Below are 22,288 nucleotides of genomic sequence, written 5' to 3'. Positions count from 1 at the left end.
CACACCGCATGCGCAGACTGAACATTTGTGCAAGCGCCCCCTCCCCACCATCCAGCACCTGCTTCAAGAGGCCACAGAGAGCTTGATCAAATGTCCATCGACACATTTATCTCCTCTCCCAACCTCTGGGGGTGGGGTGGGGGGAAAGAGGTGGAAAAAAATGGAGCTGGGAAGTGAGAGCTTGGCTGGAGCATCAAGGAGTGTCTCCATCCATCATGATCCTGCTACAAAAGGATCACATAGCACCATCTGCTCCCTCCGGTCTACAATCCTGGTTCATACAAGAGCTTTACGTGTCTGTCCATCCATATCCCCCCCCCCAAAAAAAACCCACACAGAGCGAAAATGCTTGGAAACTTCTCTGCAAATCAGAACCTAGCAAGGATGGTAGATTCAGAGGGCAGGAAGAAGCAAAGCAAAGTTCTCAGGTTGTTATTTAGCAAAGCCCTCTCTGGACTCCAAGGAATGGCAATAATGCAACATTTTTTTAAGAAAAAAGAGAGTTGTTTTTCTTATGTAAAAGAGCAAATGCTTTCTAGATCCTTTTCTGTCCCTATAAAGCCATTGCCTTCAGCTATTGCAGGAAAGAGCTTCATGTTTAAACTCTGACTCATGCATCACTGAGACACCTTGGGAGAAATGGGTACCGGAAACAAGGTGGGACCGCCAGGACAAAGGCTGGACCAGCTACCTCTTGAAGAACAAAGCAGGACAGGGGTCGATCCCCCGCCCCACCAACAGAACAGCCGACCTGAGGCGGACAGAGATTAATGGGAAGGAGAACAGTCGCTTCCCTTCCAGCCTGACTGCCCACAAAGCCAGTCTCCAGTTGGAGACAATGGCTCTTAGAGTAGAAGGCAGGTTGAAGAGGAAATCACTGGTGCTGCTGCTGCTCATGATACAGACACACATCCCATTTGCACCACTGGCCAAAAGGATTTGCAGTTTTCACTGAGTCCTAAAAACCTGCAAAGCCTGTTTGACCAGAGGCAGCCGTGGAACAAAAGGAACGCTTGTGCACAGCTGCCCCCCTCTCCAGTCAAGTGAAGTGCCTGGCAAGCCACCTTCAACTGGCTGCAAAGCTGTTGTCCGTCGCCAGCCTTTGGGAGCTTATTCCTTCCTATCCCAGGCGCCTGTGCCCACTGGAGAACGGGTCCGCTCCCTCCTGAGCCTGGCGACAGAGCTGGCTCAGCTACCTTGCTCCTTTCTACACACACTCCAACGGGAGAGAAATAAAGGAGCTTGCGTCTGTACCTTTCAGGTTGTTGAGTCCATCCAGGAACTTCCTGTATTTCTCAGTGTTCATTTGCCCGCTGGATTGCCCTCCTTTCAGCTGGAAGGCGCCGTGACCATGTCCCAAAGGGGTGCAGAATTAATGCACAGATCCACAGAGTCACTCTGGCGGTCCGAGCCAGCCTCCCGTCCTGCTCCAAGTTAACCAGCCACCAGACAAGAACTGCACTTTGGTCACTCTTTGAGCAGTGATGTCACCCGGCCAGCCTCCCTGTGTTACGGCCCTCTTTGTGTTTCCTTATTTGAGGTGAAGTGTGCATTAAAAACCTCATTGGGTGTCAGCCAACCCCATACGTAGCCACACGCCTCCCTATTCTTTATGCAAACCAGCAGTGACACTGTAGAAAGGCCCCATCTGTGAGCGAAGGAGAGGTGTAGGGTTCCACCGCCACCCCGCCCCAAAACCAAACCACACAGAAAGAGGGAGAGAGAAATGGCACAGCTGGAGAAAATATGCAAGAGAGAAAGGCCTCATCCACGCAGTAAGTGGGATTTCAAATAAGTTATTCAGAAGCACCAAGCAGCAAGGCACATGGAACTAATGCAACTGGATATTCTCCATGCAAAAGAGGAGAGTCACCACAATGCTTAGTATTAATATAATTTATTTCAGTGCATAGCAATTTGAATGCCAACACTGGCCTGGTGTGCACACAATGCTAAGCAACTGTTTATTAAACTATTGCTTATTAAACCATGGTTTGTTTCATCATCCAAAGTCTCTCCAGCATCTACCAACAAACCAAAATTAGAAGCCATGATCCATCATTGGCTTAGAAATTTGGGGTTTTTAAACTATGGCTCAGTGTTCTATGCAAACCCCAAACCCTTACTTAATAATCGTTTAAGATTTATTAGTGGTTCCTTAATTATAATTTCGCTGCTCCGCTCCAGCCACAAAGGTACAAAATGGAAAACAAAACAAACCTTGGAGAAACGAGCCATGGTTTGCTAGATCATGTGACATAGCTCATAGTTTGTCAAACAAACAATGGCTTTGCATTACACTGTGAGCCACTGTAAGGTAGATCAGTACTATTGTCCTCACACTGCAGTTGGGGGGGGGCACTGAGGTCAAGCTAAGAGAAGCACCTTGCCTAAAGGCTACCTACTGGAATGTGTGGCTATGGTCATATCTGAACCAGATTTTTCCTAGGCTGCACACATACACTCTTAATTTTGCTAACTATTACTTTGTGTCTCTGATGAGATGAATCAATACAATTTATGGTCATTTGATACATCCCAGAGAGTCAGAAAGGCCTTTGGCAATGGGTGGTGGGGAGAGAGATGCTGGAGGAAAATGGGGTATGCAGAAGTAAGCAGTAGTCAAAGGTCTGTTTGGATATCAACAGCTATACCTCCCCAGACATCTTCTGTGTCGCCTCTGAAGGATTCCCACATCATATTCATTCTTCAGATATGCATGGCTAAAAACCCAAATTCCACAGGAGCTGCTGTGGTTTCCCATACAACACATGGTGTTGAGAAGCCACAAATTTTTGCAATCTGCATGAAGACACATGGATTTGTGGGGATGCAGCAAGCAAAACGCAGAAGGGCCCCTCCCTCTTGCATACAACTATCCCCCAACACTCTGCCATGTGCTGGCACAAAACTAGATCCTAGACAGGAAGATAAGCTCAAACCTACATGGCAGTGATGCAGACCTGCTACAGAGGAAGCCCACCTCGGTGTCTTCCCTCTCCCCCCCCCCCCCGGCGATTCTTGCTTGCACGCAAATGGCAAAGTCATTAAAGAGACTATTTGTTTTTCAGAAGGCTTTTTGGTTGGCAACAAATAGCCTAAAAGGTGATCCAAGTGGAATGTGACTGGAATCCACGGAACATTTTCCCTCATTGCGTAACTTTGGCCTTCTCAATGCAGCAAATGGGTTTTTCAAAGGAAGTTTGATTGCATAATATCTAACCACAGCAGAGAAAACACAAATATTCCTCCCCCATTTATTGAAAGATGCAAAATGCAAGCTGTAGAATTCAGCTGAGGGGTTTAGGTGTGAGCTTGGCATAGTGCTGCTGCCTAAGCCTGTCCACAGAGTCCCACATCCCACCCACAGGCCTCCCTTCTCCCCCCCTGCTTCTCTGTTGCTGCTTTCCTGCAACTTGAGCACTTGTGTGGCCAGCCTCCCACTCTTCCAATCACCAGCTCGCTCCACAGAGCCTCCCACGTCAGTCGCCTTAGCAATGGCAGCCACCACGGTCTCCGCACCAGGGACTGTTGAATGCTATCTGAGGGAGTACAGCTGAACCCTGCAGGGAGCAGGCTTGACCCACCTCACTGTGAGTGGAAATGCCAAATGTCTTCTCTCCTCCTCTCCCACACAGAAGAAGGGGAGAGCCTGCAGAGCTGCAAGGTCCCAGTGGGCAGAGGGTTGCTGGGGCTGCTCTGAAAAGCATCTGTGGGTGCTGCCAGGCCTCCTCACTCAGACTACAAATAACGCAAAGTGCTTGCTTACCCAAACACTATTTTTATACACCAGAACCAGCCTTGTTGCAAAAGCACTCAATGTTATCGCACTTCCTTCCGTCCCAATGGAATTTCCTCCCTTTTACTCCATTAAAGCCCAGCGCAAAGTGGGCCAAATTGGGAAGGTAACAGGAGCAACCAACAGAACCAGACGTTTTGCCTGCACACACAGAGGACTGAGAGCTGAAACATGCAACTTAGCAAATTCGACCAGTGATTAAAACTGAGGACCCTGTGCTCTGTCCAAGCAGGGAGAGAGTCTAGCATTTCTTTTTGAGCTGGACAGCAGAAATCCAAAGACTTGAACTCAGGCTTCTAGAAAAAAATCTCACCAGGACAAATGCAAAGCACTACTAGCCTAAATAATGGTGCTGGGCTCACCCAGCCTAGAAGCTTCACACTCAGACACATAAGTTCTACCCTCTGCAACGCTCCGGATGCAAAAGGGGCAGAGGCTGTGATTCCTCAGCCATGCTGGAAAGTCACTCAGCACATGGCCAGAGACATTCTCTTTTTAAAATAGGCAATGGCCCTTATATCCCGTGTATACCAAGGTAACAAAGAATGTGGGGATCAGTTCAGGTAAGCACTTACATGGAAAATAATACACGTGTGTGTGTTTTTAAAGTGTATTTCTTAGAAGAGCCACAAATGGCAACCAGGCCCTGATCAACAAGCCAACTTTCCAGGCTCTCATCTTTCTAAGGAGGCCCCCAAGAGCAGGAGGGCACAGCAGAGACCAGCACACAATGGCCACCATATCAGTTTCCTTTGCTGCAAAAGTAGCATTGGACACCAGTTGCTGCTTCTTGTCTGAGCAGCAGCTGTTTGCCCAGGAATCCAAGAGGCACAAATGCTCCTCTGGGGCCCAAAGATCTCTTTGCTAAAAAAGCAGGTGCTGGGTCAAGGGAAGCCATTTTCTGTTACTGCAAACACCTAGTGCACACCCATCCCAACACCACAACCGGGGGTGGAGCACTGGGTGTTACACAGCTAAGTTCAATTCTTTCCCTTTAGGAAAAGCTTGGTGGAAGGACTTTGGAGCACGCACAGATGACTGAATGTGCCTCCAGACTCATTATTTTGCAAGAAAGATTCAGCTGTACCATGAACCTTCCATGAATTAAAGCACTTCTCCATCCTAACAAAACAAATCCACTTTTGCTTTTGTTTTTTCTTTCAGTTTGGGAAGTGATGGGAAGAAAAGTTTGGGATGAAAGAATTACTAACCGGAAGATGTGTAAGCACCCCACAAGCAAATCGGGGTGAATGAAGGATGAAATCTCATGGCCATATAACAGCTCCGGTGGCACGGCGGCAGCAGGAGGCCCCATTAGCTAAAGTGGTGCTTCAGCTTAAGAACAGTTTCAGGTTAAGAACAGACCTCCGGAACAAATTAAGTACTTAACCCGAGGTACCACTGTAATAGAGATCATGTGCCCAGTGGCCTGGGATGAGGGGAGAGCCTGTTCCCAGCAGGTTGTGTCTGGGCTCACTTGCCTAAGTGGTCTCCGTACACATCCACCTGCAACATACCAGCCCTGCATTTGTGGCATGTTGCAGCCTGGAACCAGGCTTGGGACTGGATGAGATATTTTGGGAGGGCCGGCTCCTAAGCAGATGGCCCTGGCCTACAAAAGGGGGGGATTTAAAGCCCACCCCCACCCCCACAACCACCTCCACCCCACCCAGCAACATTGGTGACAGGAACCCAAAATGGCACAGCTCCATGCCTGCAGATTTGCCAAGTGCCCTAGGAATTTCCATTCCAAGCCTCTTTAGAGAATGGCAAAGCTGGAAAAGCAGACACAAAGCAGAAACTGGAGAATTAGCACCTTCCCTCCACCCACCCTGGTGCTTCCACTGGAATGGCACCATCATCTGCCTTCACATCAATGGGGGACACTGCCCTTACTCAGGGATTGATTTATTGATCTGCAGCAACCACAGAGAGAGGGAGGGAGGGACACATTCATTTTCCCTGAACGAGAGCAGACCTGATCGCTCACGATAGGCCAAGCGGAAGGGAGAGCACAGCACTCGCTCTAAGCCTGGCGGAACCTCCTGGGAAGAGGATCTGCCTCGCTCCAAAGGGCAGACAGCGTCCTTGTTGGGTGGGTGAGGAATCTGCATGAATGCCAGAAGGCTGGACTTAATCAATCTTTAAGTTGATCCAGCCCGAAAGGTTCCAATCAACTGGAAATGAAATAGCTAGACAATAAAAGTCTCCATGCCCAGATAGCAATAGCTTGGCCCAAGCAAAACCTGCTCACCCTTATAAATGTAACCATGTGAACCCCAAAGGAAGCTGCCTAACACAGAGCTTGCTCTCTCTTGGCTCAAGATTGTCTCCTCCAATAGGCAGTGGCTCTCTGCAGTCTGAAGTAGGTGCCTGGCCACTAAGCTGTGGCCTTTCCATGAAAAGAAACAGGCAGGCTGAGCCAAAGCTTAGAGCCAAACGACTGGTCCCTCCACAAATACAAAGCAAATAAATTCAGTTAAGGCTATCTGCTTATTTACCATGATCGAAACAAGCTGTGGAGTCAAGGTAGTACTTGGGTTACCTGGGGCTGGTGGTTGCGGAGAAGGCTGGGGGCAAGGAGATTAAGACAATGTACCCCACAACATGAGTCTGACCAAACTGCGGGAGGCAGTGGAAGACAGGAGTGCCTGGCATGCTCTGGTCCATGGGGTCACAAAGAGTCGGACACGACTAAACAACAACACCCCACAACATTGGGCATGTAAGACCAAAGCAAGCCTGGCAGGGCAGCTGTTGAGAACCGTGGGTAATGATGTGCTTCCTTCACCACTCCAAACTGATTCATTATCTTACAGTTGGAAGATGTGTGTCCAAAACTCACCTCAACAAGAGGATCCTAGGTGTGTAACCAAAAACTACAACTTCCCACATGCAGCATGGGAGTGATACAGCTGGACCTCCACGCTATTGCAAGGATGCTCAACGGACTGTTTCACACCTGGGCCAAACAAATCTTTGCAAGAGGGTGCAGCTGAATACCCAATGCAACAATACCTGCAGCAGCTGCTACTGGACCTCCTACTCGTTTCCCTTAAGTAGATTTTCCTTGCAAATTGCATCGCTTTAAGCATTTGGCCATGCTGTAGTGCAAGAACATAAAAAGGTGAAAAAATTCCAAACTACATGGAAAACCGGCAGCCCATAAGGCCAAACACCACATGAGTCAACAGGGGGAGGATCTTCCGCCTCCAAGAATCAACCAAGCCTGACTTTGGTCTGGGAAACATGGATTCAAGTCCCCACCTCCATCATGAATGGACTGAATCTCACCTTCCCACTGGTGGAATGCATGTCATGCAGGAACCAGCAGAAGAGCCTCTTCCACTGATCTTAACGTATGGGCAGGTTGATATGGGAGAAGGTGCTCTCTCCAATATTTGGGGCCCAGGCCAATTCAGGGCTTTAATTGCACCTTGAAGTGGGTCTGGAAGATAACTGGCAATGAGTTTGGCTGTTTGAGAGTTACATGTGACTGACTCCCTGCTGCCACCAAACCCTGGCCATGACATTATGCACAAGCTGCAACTTCCTGGTCACATTCAAGGGCAACCCCATATAAAATTAATTACAGCTGTTTATCCTGGAGATTACAGGAGAATGGATAACTGACACCACTGTCCCTGTCCAGAAAAGCCTGTAGTTGATACATCAATCAAAGGCAGGCATAGGCACTCCTAGTGACTGAGGTCTCCTGGGCCTCAAGTGACAATAACAGTTCTAGCAGAACCAAGAATCCCCATTTGCTTCTTCAAGAGAGCAGGGGGTTGCAAATCTGTCCCAAACAGCCTGTATCACCAAATCCTGGACCTGGGAGATGCCTACCAACAGAAACTCTGTCTTGTCTTGATTTAATTTCAATATTTTGCTTCACATCCAGCTCATTATTGCCTCTAGGCACCGATTCAGAACCTGCACTGCCTCTGCTGCTTATGGAACAAACAGAAAAGCAGAGCTGGGTGTCATCTGCCTATTGGAGACAAACGACCATTAGGACTTGGAAAAAATACTTCTTTGCTAATTAGGAAGTGCCAAAGACATGCTGAAGGGGGTGGGGAGCAGTTGCGCTTAGCACTCTCCACCAGGACATCATGGCATCCTTGTCCTCTCCTCAGCAGTTCTGAAGAGGGTCTGGAAGCCCACCCACCACTGCAAAGCCACATCCTGGCACTGTTTGGAAGCCACAGCAAGAGCAGAGCTGGCCTCCCATGAGAGGAACAGGTTGGTCAGCGTCCAATTTTATTGTACAGAAGCGGGAAGGGTTCCTCCCTCCCTCTTCCCTGTTCCCCTGCTTTTCCTGGACCCTCATTGAAAGAGACTGGAGGGGGTTGCACAGGCTCCTTGGCAAGTAAAGGAGGCAGATGGCTGTTTAAGCAAAATTACATTTATTGGCCCAGGGAGAAGGTGTTTTGGGCACAGCTGAGGCTTCTATCGATGACCCAGACCACCACGGCCATCGGACGGTGCTCTCAGCTCACTTTTGTCCCAGACTATTGACCACTCAAAGCCTGCATTCCCCCCTCCAAGATGATAAAAAGTAACTTGAAACTTTTTTTAGCATTTCTTTGTCTCTTTGTCTCCCTCCCCCTGCTCACAAACACTCAATTGTGAGGAGGAAAAGTAGGTCAGGGGCTGGAGGAACAGTGGCCAGGAAAAGATCAGGCAGAGCTGCGTGGAACTGAAGTCTCCAGCAGATCACAAGAAAACTGGCAGGCTGTGGTGAGCACAACCAAAAGTGGCAAGGCAAGCTCAGTGCACTAGACTGGACAGGGGGAAGCATTTTCAGCCTGAGGGCCACATTCCCTTCTGGGCAGTCTTCCTGGGCTCACACACCAGGGGTGGGTAAGGCCAGAGGTAAAAGTGAACAAAGCAATACAGTGGTACTTCGGGTTACATACGCTTCAGGTTACATACACTTCAGGTTACAGACTCCGCTAACCCATAAATAGTACCTCGCGTTAAGAAATTTGCTTCAGGATAAAAACAGAAATCATGCTCCGGTGGCAAGGCAGCAGCAGGAGACCCCATTAGCTAAAGTGGTGCTTCAGGTTAAGGACAGTTTCAGGTTAAGAACGGACCTCTGGAAAAAATTAAGTACGTAACCAGAGGTACCACTGTAAATGTAAATTTTGCCTTTCCACAGCAAGATTGTTTCTGCACACTCCTCTGCATCCAGGCCAGCTTGAGGCATCAGCAGAGTTCAAAGACACATCCCAGCAAGGTAAATACTCAATGTGGGGTGCAAATTAAGGCTGCTGAGAGGTATGGCTGGGGAGGGGTGGTGGCCCAGAGAGAGGCCTCTCCACATCCCTGCACAAACACTCAGCCCCAAGACAAGAGGTGCAATGGTAAGGGAAACAAAGAAAGAAAATAAGGCCTTGTGAACAATCTAACTAATATTTTCCACTGTGTTATCCATTTAATGAGTTGGGTCAGCTTAACATACAGTATGCCAAAATGAAGACCCTGAACCAGATTTCAGTGTCAGGGCTCGGTCCAAGAAAATATGAAGGGTGGTGATAACAAAGACAGTGTCTCTGGGGACATGCACAGTGGCTTAGCTTCAGAAATGAGCAGGCACAACAAATCTTCAACAGATTTGGGCCAGCTTTATTTCCTGCAGCCATATACCACATGCTTGGAACACATTTGAAGTCAATACCTTGAAAACATGGGTTGAAAGACAGATAAGCAGAGCTCTTGAACCAGAGCAACATTCACTCCCAACACCAAACGTAAGTGCTTGGATTCAAGGCTGTTTAAGGATGCCCCATTTGATCTCAAAGGCTGGAAGGTAATCTACATAGGCTCAGAGAAGCCATGTAACACTAAATCCCTCTTTCTCTGGCTCCGAAAGCCAGCCCCACAACCAAAGCATTAGGAGTCATGATTGGCCGTCTGCAACATGGCAAGGGATTCTGGGGTTTGCCCCTTAGATTGGAAGAATGCCTTGGAGCAGCCTCAGAACAAGGAGTGAAACTTTGTAGGCACCTTTTAAGAAGCCAAGGATTCCAGCAGCAGCATCTCCAGAAAAAAATCCACAAGTGAACACACACACACACACACACACACACACACACACGAAGAATCCCTTTGCTTTTGCTGCTATAGCACATGCATTTTCAGCCATAAAAGCATTGGGATATACCGGGTAGGTACATTTCCCCATCTACCACGATACTTCCATGCCTGGGGTGTCCACTCCTGCACAGCTGTGAAGTGGTTAACTCCCTGCCTGCTCCAGTGCTAAACTCATTGATGCTGACAAGGCTTCTCTCTTCCTCCTTTTGAAGAAGCATGTCTGGAATTCCGGGACTGGGAAAAGGAGAAAGAGAAAGGGACTGCTCCAGCTGGCTTTGGAAACCCAGGACTGCTTGCCATGCAAAGGAAATTGCCTCAGCATCCCAAAAGAAAGGAGGGAGGGGAGGGGAGCTGAGCTCTCTGCTTCTTGGGGTGCCCCCCGGGCGCTCAGCCGCCTCTTGGCTTTTGGAATCCCAAGGATCTCCCATCAGACTGTGCTCAGCGAGACCCAACAGCATCCAAAACAGCTGAAGAGGATGAGATGTCCATTCCTTCGGCCTCCTCGGCTCCAGCAGGAGCCACAAGCAAAAATCTGAGCAAAAGGGGGCACCCCACAGCCAATAGCCTTCTCAGACCGCTTGCCTGGCAGAAAGTACAGTTGTCAGAAACCCTGCACCCAATTATCTGGAGGGCTTCCTCTGTCTACCGCAATCCTGAGCCGCCAAACCTGCTCCGCTGCAGCTGGCTTCCAACCAAGTAGAGCCTGGAGGGAAGACTGTCTGCGGAGGGGAGGGGGGCTTTTAAAAGTTGGGAAGGTAGAGTAACTTGTGAATAGTGGGAATTTATTTCATTTAAAAATTATACACTGCTTGATTATAAAAGCAAACAAACCTCAAAGCGGTTTCCAAAAAAAGATAAAACAATTTATAAAAATATCAGTGAGAAAATGGACAATAATTTAAAACGTTCAGAAAGCTAAAACCTGCACCAACTTTCTAAAGATCTGGTTAGGCTTGTCTAAACAAGAATATTTTAGCAGTCACCAAAATTATATAGCAAAGGTGCCTGCCTGATGTCAATTGACAGGGAGTTCCAAAGTGTAAGCGATGCTGCACTATAAATTTGAGTGCTTATACATGAAGAAAGGGCATTATGTTGCAGATGTAACCATGCCAGTTCTGCCAATTGGAGGCTGCAGACCCCAAACACGGCATGCAGAAGGTTCAGACCCAGGTTCAGTCCCAAACATCACCAGCCATAGCTCAGGGAGCAGGGCGACAAGAAAGGCTTCCCATGGAGACATCCTGGAGAGGGAGGAATGGGAGGAAACTGAAGAGTGAGAGGAGGAGGATGCTGGGGAGGTCCTATCAGGCTGATGAGAATCTGAGCAGGGAAGAGTCCCAGTAGCCTGGATCGTGGTAGTCCAGATCCAGTGGAAGGGTCTCCAAATTGGAGATCTCTGCCATGCCTAAGCAATTTGTGATCTGCTGACCCATGTTGGGATGCTACACAGATTCCATAAATAAAACCTTTAGAACTTCCATTCGTGGTGATACTTCATGTTTTGAGTCTGTTGAGAAGAGCCAGGACATCCCCTCTCCCCAAAACCGTGGAGAGCTGCTGCCTGCCAGGTGGCCTAATAAGGCAGCTTCCCATGTGCCAAGGCACCCTCTGGATACTTGTGAAACCCTGGGCAAGAGCTCAGATTATGGCAATGAACCTGGCATACAATTATGCTGCTTTCTCTGGATGTGGTTCAGCTGCCTTCATCTCTGACTACTGGCAATGCTGTCTAGGGCTGATGGGAGTTCATTAATAACCTGGACAGCCACAGGATGGCCACTCTATGCTATCAGTTTGGGGGGAAATCCCATGTGCCTAGGCAAACACCACTCTGGCTCAGCCTGCGTTCTGGTGAGCCCCAACAGGCTTCAAGTCAGCAACAGACACCCCCACTGGGAACTCCCAGCCATGTCATTGTGACACACCACTCAGGATCCTACCGCAAAGGTGGGTCACTCTCTCTTTCTCTCTCTCTCTCTATATATCTCACTCAAGACAGAATCAAAGCCAGTATTTTGAGATTCTGTACCTCCCTGATCACCCTTCCATCCCAGTAACAGTGATGCACCCAAAAGAGGAAAAGGTTTTCTAAAATATTAATTAGAGAGTGATTTGATACCTCTCTGGACTGACTGGCTGAACAGACTCACACATCTCCTTGGTGATTTCTTTTTCTAATAATAGAATATAAATTTACTCTCGCTGAATTCCAGATGCACATAAAAGAAACACACAGAAGGGAAAGGGGAGAGTGTTAGCCGAAACTACTCTGGGCAGAGTTTCAAGAGGGGCCAGAGCTGAGTGCAGGAACTTTGCATGCACACAATCCCAAATTCAAGCTCCAGAATCCCCACTTAAATGGATCAAGTAACAGGCAGGTGGGTTTTTATTTTTTGTTTAATGGGCAGTCAGACTTAAATGGGCAGTCACGGGGGGGGGGGGAGGAGAGGCAGTTCAAAAATTCAAGTCATGTATGTATTTTGTCAGGTGATGCAAAAAGTGACAACAATGCAAAAGGTAAATTAAGTGGCCTGGGCTGCCCTGGAGCCCATTTCTTCTTTACCCACCCCCAGAAAACACCCTCCCCCACAGGCACCATGGCTGCTCTGTCTCTGCAGAGTACTCATCAATGTCTGTACCCAGGAAGGAAATAATTGCAGGGAGACCCCTTTCCTGGCAAGACATATGAGGTTGCAAGTATTATGATAACGGCAGTGGTAATGCCAGAAATATCCAGTGTGGCATTCTTAACAGAGACCTTACTGGGGCAAAGCAACATGAAACATTTCTGCCTGGAAGCGTAATCACAGCACAAAATTATCCAATCTGAGCTTTGAAAAGAGGTAAATCTCCCATCTAGATTTATCATGGTAACAAGAGTCCCCAGCATATTGACCTCTAAGAGGCACTTAGGAAGTCTGAGTTCTCAACTCTCTCTTCAAGATCCCTCTTAATTCTAGATGCCAAATTGCCAGCTGAGGATTTTCTCCCACTCTGTGTAGGCTTCTAAACATCACTGAAGGAGACTTTAGCAGAAAAGCATGTGCACACAAACAAGTAAAATGCACTAGCGTGTTGTAGTGGTGCACACTTTGCATTCAAATTATAAGCACACACCACTGAGCAGTTTGAAATTTTGCTTAAAAGAAGCCCTAGTAACAGGTGATGAGAAAGTGTGTGTCCCGTCCCCATCCAGCTGCCAGCCAGAGTGGATGACGCTGGGTCAGATGAACCGATTGCTCAATACAGAGTAAGGCAACTTCATGTATACACAGGGAAACGCTTGTAGCTCAGTGAGAGGATGGTCCTTAATGCCTTCAGATGGACCTTAATGCCTTCAGTTTTATCAGGTGGCAATGTTAGCAAATGCCTTTTTTCCGAGGCCTTGGAGGGATGCCAGTGCTACTGGGAGGAAGAAATGCTGGACTAGAAGGCTGACTCAGGATAAGGCGGGTTCAAGATGATTTAGCACCTTGCATATGACAGCATGGGTCATACATCTTATCAGGAGAAGGTGGGGATTCTTTTCCCCAGCTTCTCCTTTTGTAAAAAATAAATACATCAGAATGCCTGATCCTTAACAGCCTATGCGGATTTCCAGAAACAAGTAACAAGACTAACGATCTTATGTTGACAGCATAATCTGTTATGGAACAGAGGAAGACACAGACACCAACTGCAAAGGCTTACTTTGCCCCCAACCCCGTCTGAGGTGGGAGGGCAGGAGGGAGTCATTCATTCTCTAACTGCATTGCCCCACCCCTTTTATCTACATAGTTCCAGGCTGGGTTCCATGTCTTAAACCCGTTTATATATCAACAGACTCGATCAAGCTTTTCCTGGATTGTACCACTTCAGGCTACGGGGTGGGGAGGAGGCACCAAAAGGTACAAATGCTCCCTCGTGAGCACGCATATATCCCTGCCGCCCTGCACAGAAAGGACAGCTCAGCTTAACAGCTTCTGCAGCGTAAAATGCTTTAAAAGAGCCTCCCCAAGTCTCGCTGAAAAATGTTTAATTAAAAAGATACATCAAAAGGTTGCAATCGTTTCATCCACCAAACAGAAATAAAAATATTAAAATGGGGAGGAACCATATTTTAAAAAGAGAGATGTGTTTATATTTGCAGGCAGGCAGGAGTAAATTTGTCTGGTGCTGTCAAGGGCAAGATAGTGGGGCTTGGGGGAACATGCAATGGGTGGAGATTTTTCTTAAAGCGGTATAGAAATGAAAATAATGAAAATAATGAAAATAACCAAAGACTTTGGTTATAATACAGTATTCAATTTGATGATTGGATAAGATTGTGGAAAGAAGGAATGAAATTTACTGCATGTACTACAATAAAAGAAAATGTTATGAAAATGTTATATAGATGGTATGTTACACCAGTAAAACTTGGAAAGATGTATAAAGTGAGTAATAAATGTTGGAAATGTCAGGAGAAAGAAGGAACATTCTATCATATGTGGTGGGAATGTAAAAAAATGAAAGGTTTCTGGGAAATGATTTATAATGAATTGAAAAAAATGTTGAAATATACCTTTGTTAAAAAACCAGAAACTTTTCTGTTAGGAATACTAAGAAATGACATAAAAAAGAAGGATGAGAAGTTGTTTTTATATGCAGGAACAGCGGCAAGAATTTTGGTGCCACAAAAATGGAAACAGGAAGAAATCCCGACGAAAGAAGAATGAAGAATGAAGTTGATGGAATATGCAGAATTAGACAAGCTAACGGGGAGAATTCGGAACCGGCGAGACCAGAGATTTACCGAGGACTGAAATAAATTTACAGAGTATATTAAGAATATATGTGAAGGTCAATTAACGTTTGTAGGTTTTCAAGAAGCTCTGTGATAATAATGGAAAGAAATATTGTTTTATAATAATTGTTAAGATTAATTTGGTTAAAAAAACCAAAACAATATAGATGCAAGAAATGTGAATAACTGTGAAAACATGAAAATTTCCAGATAGACTGAAGGAAGTCTGAAAGTGGAAAGATTAGAATTGGATGTATAATTCAAATGGAATGTTTTTTTTTATTGTTAAATTTGAAAATTTTATAAATATTTTTTTAAAAAATGAAAATAATGAAAATAATGAAAATAGACGGAGGGACACACACACCAACTGTGTGATACCATCCAAGGCTGCTTCCACAGTGGGCATTTATTGTGGGGAAGCCACATTTTGTTCATCCCCGACCTTGTGCTTTCCTGGCTAAGCTGTCTTCCCACCCACACCCACCCCACATACCCGTGCAACCCCCCCACCCCATTGGAGGCTGCTCACACTGCTATTCAGGCCAGTCAGATTCTTTCCACTTCCCAGTTTGCTCTAGCCATGTCCTTTTCTATGATCTGCCTCACCACTCTAGAAATCAGCTCTATCACTTTAACCCTTTCTTGCCTTCAGCACCCGTTATTTCTCTTTGCTGTGGTATTGGAATCCTGAACGAAAGTGGAGGGAACCCAGGCAAGTAAACCAAGCTGTATGGCAAGGGTGAGAAACTTTTACAACATGAGGACCATATTCCCTTCCGGTAGCCAGATTATTAATCATTTATGCATAAATCAACGTCTACACAATTGTCTTAGTGTCACGTGCAATTCAAACAAAAAGAATAACAAAACAATTTAAAACACAAAACAATACAAAATAGAAACCCACGACAGAGACATTTGCATCCAGCTGGAAAAGTTTATCAGGATAAAAGCTGTCTTCAATTGTTTCCGCAAAGTGCAGATAGTGGCAGCCTGTCGTATCTGGACAGGGACAGCTAAAAGCCCTGTTTTGAGTTACTGCAGAGGGGGCACTTACATGTTTGTATCAACACCTTGAACATGCCAGCAGCGGGTGGGACAATGAGCAAAAGTGGGTAGAGAAACTAAAGATAATTCTACCCTTGTACAGTAGCAAGCTAGAGCCAGTGTGGTACAGTGGTTAAGAGTGTTGGACTGGGTGGAACCTGGGAGACCAGGGTTCAAATCCCCACTTAGCCAGGAAACTCACTGGGTATGACCTTGATTCAGTCCCTGCCTTTCAACCTAACCTACCTCACAGGGTTGTTGTGGGGATTGAATGAGAAGGAGGAGAACTGTGCATGCCACTTCCTTGGAGGAAGAGAAATCAAGCAGGGTGTGTGAAGCAGGGTTGGTGAGGGGCGTGGCCAGAGGAGAGAGGGTGTGGCCTGACAGAGAGGCTAAATTTGGCTCCCCTATCCATGCCAAGGGATGCGGGTGGCGCTGTGGGTTAAACCACAGAGCCTAGGACTTGCCGAATCAGAAGGTCGGCAGTTTGAATCCCCACAATGGGGTGAGCTCCCGTTGCTCGGTCCCTGCTCCTGCCAACCTAGCAGTTCGAAAGCACATAAATATGCAAGTAGATAAATAGGTACCGCTCCAGCGGGAAGGTAAACAGCATTCCGTGCGCTGCTCTGGTTTGCCAGGAGCAGCTTAGTCATGCTGGCCACATGACCCGGAAGCTGTACACCAGCTCCCTCGGCCAATAAAGCGAGATGAGCGCCGCAACCCCAGAGTCGGTCACGACTGGACCTAATGGTCAGGGGTCACTTTACCTTTACCTTTATCCTTACTACACGCTATTGGGAGGATGCAAAAAAAAGTAAAGCCCTATACCAGGCACACCCAAACTCGGCCCTCCAGATGTTTTGGGACTACAACTCCCATCATCTCTAGCTAACAGGACCAGTGGTCAGGGATGATGGGAACTGTAGTCTCAAAACATCTGGAGGGCTGAGTTTGGGGGTGCCTGCCCTATACAGTACAGTACAACACACAAACCAGCGTTCTCCTCCAAGGGAGCCTTCCACCGCTCCCTCTGGTCTAGTCTGTCTCCCTCTCCAGCAGCCCCAGAGAAAAAAACTCTGGGATGCAGGTTCTCCACCCATTCCATCCTCATAGCTTTAGCCTTTTAGCGTTTAAGCACTGTTCAAACACAAGCTTCTTGCATCCCTATCCCAGCAATTTGGCTGGGGGCCCTGGAAACTTGGATTGCTTTGGTTTAAAAGTGCCGATATTGCCCCAGAGGCAGGGGGGAAAGAGTGGGGAGTGGTGCAGAGCAAGGATTCCAGTGTAATATTAAATAAGTACACCTCCCCCTCCCACCATGGTCCATGCCAATTTCTTTTCTTTTTTTTAAGTACAGTGTTAAGACTCCAGAGGTTTCTATACAGGATGCTGGGTTTGTGCTGTCGGAAAACAGGAAGTAGAAACTGGAAGAGCAACCAGATTTTCATTTGCAGAAAAAGTAAATAAAGCACTGTCCCAAAAGAGTCACAGCTCAGCAGCTTGGAACGGTCCCATCCAAGTGAAGAAAAGTGAGGAGGAAAACCAGAGCTTAGTCTGAGCCAAGGCTCAACAGAGCATAGCCCAGGAACCAGTTGACGATACCAAGGCTCAGCCCTGCAGCACATGGCAGTGAGACAATGCCCCTGAGCATGTGCAGAGTGATTTCCCACTCATCAATGGGAAATCACAGGATTGGCCAGTGTGATTTCCAGAAGTGCCTAACAGGGAGATGCAAGTCTTTTAGAAATTAGTCAGCCAACTCTTGGAGTTGCATATGCCAGGAAAGAAACCAACCCTTACAATGTACTGAACCATCACTTCAACCACAATCAACCCCCAGCCAAACAAGTGGGTCCACCTAATCTGGCATCCTGCTCCCCACAGCACCCAACTGGATGCCTCCAGGAAGCCCACAAGCAGAGCAGGAAGGCAACAGCCCTGCCCTATTGCTGCCCCATAGCAACTGGTTCTTAAAGGTACACAGTCCTGGAACATGGAGGCTCTACATAACCATCATAGAATTGCAGAGTTGGAAGGGACCCTGAGGATCATCTAGTCCAACATTATAGTTAAAAGTCGTGGAAAGACCTCTCCTCCATAAATAAAACTCCCAGACCTTCTAAGTGACCCTATATTCCAGGGACGTCCCTGATTTAGAGAAACTGTCCCAGTTTCTGATTTGATCCCAGAATGTCCCACTTTTCCATAGGATGTCCCTATTTTCATTGGAGAAATATTGGGGGGTATGGAGTTATCTGATCCCTGAGCAGTCTTATTTAAAATCCCTATATGGGATTGCATTCAATTTTTAATGTTTTATTACATTTTTATATATGTAGGAAGCGACCCAGAGTGCTGGGGCAACCCAGTAAGATGTGTGGGGTACAAATAGTAAAATTATCATTATGGGATGGGACGTCACTATTTGCATCAGAGAAATGCTGGAGGGTATGAAGCCCCAGTCAGGTCTACAAATTTTGCCTGGACTTAGTGGCCACAGATTGCTGGGGGGTGAGGGAAGAGAAAGAGGGAGGGAGGGAGGGAGGGAGGGAAAGAAGAAAGAAAGAAAGAAAGAAAGAAAGAAAGAAAGAAAGAAAGAGAAAGAGAGAGAGAGAGCGCAATCCCTCCAATGCACAAACTAAAGCTGCACCCCCAAACAACACACATTTCAAAAGAGACATTCCCTGGCTCCCTGTGTTATCAGCTTTTCAAAAATATGTGACTCTTGTGGCACAGAAAACTACATTACAGTTGCTCCATGTAGTTGCCAAGATAAGGTTGCTGGTCACCACTGATGACCTGGCAACTTTAGGTGAGAACTCCTGGTCCCAGTGCCTATGAGATAATTGGAGGGAAACCCACCCATTTTACAGATGGGCACAGTACACCCAGTTTCTCCAAATAATCTGGATCTGAATGAGGAGCCTTTTTCAGACTTAGAACATAGAGCAGCATCTCTGAATCCAGGAGCTTGGAGACCATTATTTGTTTGTCTCTGTCTCCCACTCCTTTTTGCCTTGGGAGCATCACTCCCCATACAAGTTCGGGGAGGGTGTGTGCAGTCTTCTCCTTCTCATGCTGCAGTCTCCCTCCCTCCCTCCCTCCCTCCCACAAGAGAGTAACTCCTGCGCCTGCTTTATGAAAGGAGTCCAAAGCTCTTTGACAAAACAGCATCATTCAGGTTAACCTGGCACCAGGGCAAAGCTACATGGTAATTTATCAAAAACACCAAACTCAACAGTTTAATGCAAGATAGAAGCCAGCGATTCCAGGGCCCCTTGAAGCAAGAGATGAAGGAAACAATCCAGCCGCTTGTGGGAAAGGGACAGTTTGGGGGTTTATTCTTTGTGACTCAAGAAGCACATCTTTGGAAGCACACCTGCTTACTCAACGCTGCTCCAGAGCACAATGGAGTTCAGAGGAGAAACCAAGACAATTGTGCTTCGAAGAGATAAAAGGGAAAACATACAAGAAGCTGTCAGATCTGTTGAGCTGAAATGAGTATATATACCACAAGCAGCGACCAGTCTTTGAAAGAGCCTTTCAAAACACGGTCTGCCTGGAGACCCAGGTACCAGCAGAGCCTCTGCTCTTCACATCAGCACTCGGCCATGATTCCCACTGAGAAGCCTCAAGCAGCCAGTGGCTTCCCACTCCAAAACTGGCCAAAGGCCTACCCTGCAAATATAAGGGATCTCAGGTCTGCAAGGCTACTTAGGCAAAGCCACACCCACCTGCCATACACCATATGACATCAGGTGTGATAGGGTGGGTGGGTAAACATGCAGGTGGGCTAAAGGGGGGATTGCAAGCACTGCTGACTGGCAGCGCCTGCAAAAACCCCATACATGGCGCCCTGTAGGCACAGACATTCAGCTGATCATCCCTGGGGGCTAAAATGGGTCACCTGACATCATTGTGAGGTCAGGTAATTCATCAACCTTGGCCTGTGAGGGCTGGGGAAAGCAAGCTGGATCCAATTGTCCTGGCCTACCTTCAAAGGGTGGTTGTGAAGGTGCACAGAAGCATCTCTTTCTCTTATTGGCTGCAGTTTGTTCCTGCTGTAACATCAGCAGCGAACGTCACATCTGTCCTATTTGCCCAAGAGGATGCGTGCTTGCTATTGACTCCGAAGTCACCAGCACCATCTTTTTCCATCAGGCAAAGAGAATCAGCAGTGAACTGGCACAGGACCTTCCAGCAGTTAAGTCAGACCCAGTAAAACCAGAGACAAGAATCTAGGCCAGCTTTTGCCAATTTTGTGCCCTCTAGATGCTTTGAACTAGCATCATACGGCTGTGTTGCCCAGGGCTGATGGTAGCCACAGTACAAAACATTTGGAGGACACCAGGTTGGCCAAGGCTGGTCCTAGCTGATGTCCTGGGAAGACAGCCTTGAAGAGATCCACCCCAAATCAGTAGCGTCTCAGTCTGGAGACAAGGAGCTCGAATCCCAGCTCACTGTGCACCTGTTCTCTTCTGCCATCGCTCCCAGTTGATTTCAAAGCAGCCTCAATTCTGCAAAATAAATCTCACATAGCACAAGGTAGGCAATGGGAAAAGAATCTTCAAAGGGAAGTTAGCTCACTCGACAAGAGACACACCTGCCAGGATGTGCAAATCCATCAGCCCCACACAACTGGGCCAAGCTTGGGAGGTGTGGGAAGCCTCTCTGCTGCTGTGCTGGAGGGCTGGGCGTGTGGGGGCCCCAATGCATTGCTTCACCACCAGCTCAGAGACGTTAATCAGCCCAAGCAGAATTAATAAGCACAGCGAATCGGTTCCGCAGCCTGCCAAGCCAAGAGCCTGGAGGAGAAAGGGGGGCAACTCTCAAGCAGAGAGCATGTTCAATGTGAGGTTCAGGAACACAGGAAACTATACTGGTTCAGACCATTAGTCCATCAAGCTCAGGATTGCCTACACAGATGGGCAGCAGCTTAAGGGACTGCGCTAGGAGTTTTCCCAGCCCCACCTGAAGATGCTGGGGACTGAGACTGACACCTCTTGCATGCAGACAAGGTGCATAACCAGTGAGCACAGCCCATCCCCTAAAGAGTTGCTGCAAAGTAAAGCAAAAAGAGGCATTTTTGCTGGCTTCACAAAAACCAGTCAACCATGTGCCCAAAGAGGATTTAGTAAGGAATTGTTTGTTGTAAGAAACCTTTTTGGCCCAGATTTCCTCCCTTAATCCTGCTCTCTTGTCCCTTGTTCCATTGCCAAACTTTAATACACAACTTTAGGCAAGAATTGGCAGTGAAACAGCGCCAGGAACCCAGCTGTGCAGAGGTACCAATGGCCATTGCACAACAAATTAATTGGGCATCCTGGCAACCCAGAAGGAGATTCGACAAGCCTGCAGGCCAAGAGGAAGAATCGTACAAGCTGAAGGGGGCTTAGAGGATTTGTAGTCAAACCCCACAGCACAAGGCAGGGACACCCACCAGCTCCACCCACACAGAGATGCAGAGGCCACAAGCAGAGATCAGCTGCCGTCCCAGAGCACTGTCCCTGCAGACCAAACAGCTCCACATGGCTTCAGTAAGCCACATAAGCAATTTGCTGCACAACAATATCTGATGGAATCCACAGCTAACAGAAGGAAACTTTTTCAATTTTTAAAAGAGGTTTGCCGACGGTTTGCCAATTCGCAGGCTAGGGCTTGATCTGTCCAATCCATGTTCACGACCCACTTCTGTGGAAGAACAGAAGCAGCATGACACACCATGCAGAATCCTGCTTCCTAAGAACAAAGGTTCCTGGAGAAAACAAGCATCTAGCCCCTCCGGGTTGCAACAACATGCTTGAAAATTAAGTGAGCAAATATGTCTAGTGAAATTTCAAAAGCCAAAGAAGTTCCCAAATTAAGATTTCAGGTGGTTAGAGAGGACACCAGCGCCCTATGGAGTTCCTGACAAGCAGAAGCAGAATTATGCCAAATCATGAAAACTGCAGTTTCGCAATGTAAGCAAATGTGTGTCTTTTTAACAGAGGGCAAAGAACCTAACTTTCCAGTAGACACAAAACCATAGCCCCTTCCCACGCTGCCTACTGGGCCCCACTGGAGACCCCTCTCTGTGACCATGCAACACCAGAAGCACCTTCACACTCAGTGAGGTTCAGCACTTAATTTGCAGAGGCAACTGAACAAGCCAATTCTCAGCGCCTTTGGTCTCAGGCCATCCAGTAAATCCGCCAGGGAGAAGAGATCAAAGGCTTTCTCAGTCTGCTCCTAGCAATGCACCTTCCCCTCCCAGAGCAAGCCACGCCAAGGCTGTCAGCAGGTAGGAATTCAGGCAGCATGAAAGGAGGAAAGGGGGCTGAGGCTGAGAAGGATGGGCCACAGCAGGCGCCATCCCCAGAGGCAGGACGCCTCTCCTTCCCCAACCAAGACAGCCAAAGAATCTCCAAAAATAGAGAACGAAACATTCCCACTCAGGACCCAAGACTTCACCACTGAAGCAACCTGAGAACTTTCAGAAGACAGGGTATGGTATTTTTAGGGATGCCAACAGAGGGACAGTCCATCAAGGAGATGCTGAGGCAGCCTGAAAGGTGTGCAGCACGATGGAC

The 22,288-nt window shown here is 47.4% G+C and overlaps 1 protein-coding gene across 6 annotated transcripts in view; it reads right to left on the bottom strand.

Annotated features, from left to right (window-relative positions):
- MACF1 (microtubule actin crosslinking factor 1) overlaps positions 1-22,288 on the bottom strand; it is a 300,044-nt gene that overhangs the window by 249,718 nt on the left and 28,038 nt on the right. Inside the window, exon 1 of one of the 6 annotated variants that reach the window (XM_081870342.1) lies at positions 1,255-1,408. The exons of the other annotated variants lie outside the window; for them this stretch is intronic. Coding sequence (XP_081726468.1) covers positions 1,255-1,306 — 52 coding nt within the window. The 5' untranslated portion in view covers positions 1,307-1,408. Of the gene's footprint in view, positions 1-1,254; positions 1,409-22,288 lie in introns of those variants that run through there. 6 annotated transcript variants of the gene reach the window in all.

The sequence above is a fragment of the Podarcis erhardii genome, assembly GCF_964252035.2.
Source record: "Podarcis erhardii genome assembly, chromosome: 7".
NCBI classification, from domain to species: Eukaryota; Metazoa; Chordata; class Lepidosauria; order Squamata; family Lacertidae; genus Podarcis; species Podarcis erhardii.
The sequence above is the reverse complement of the archived record's forward strand: the minus strand, read 5'-3'. Positions and strand labels throughout refer to the sequence as shown.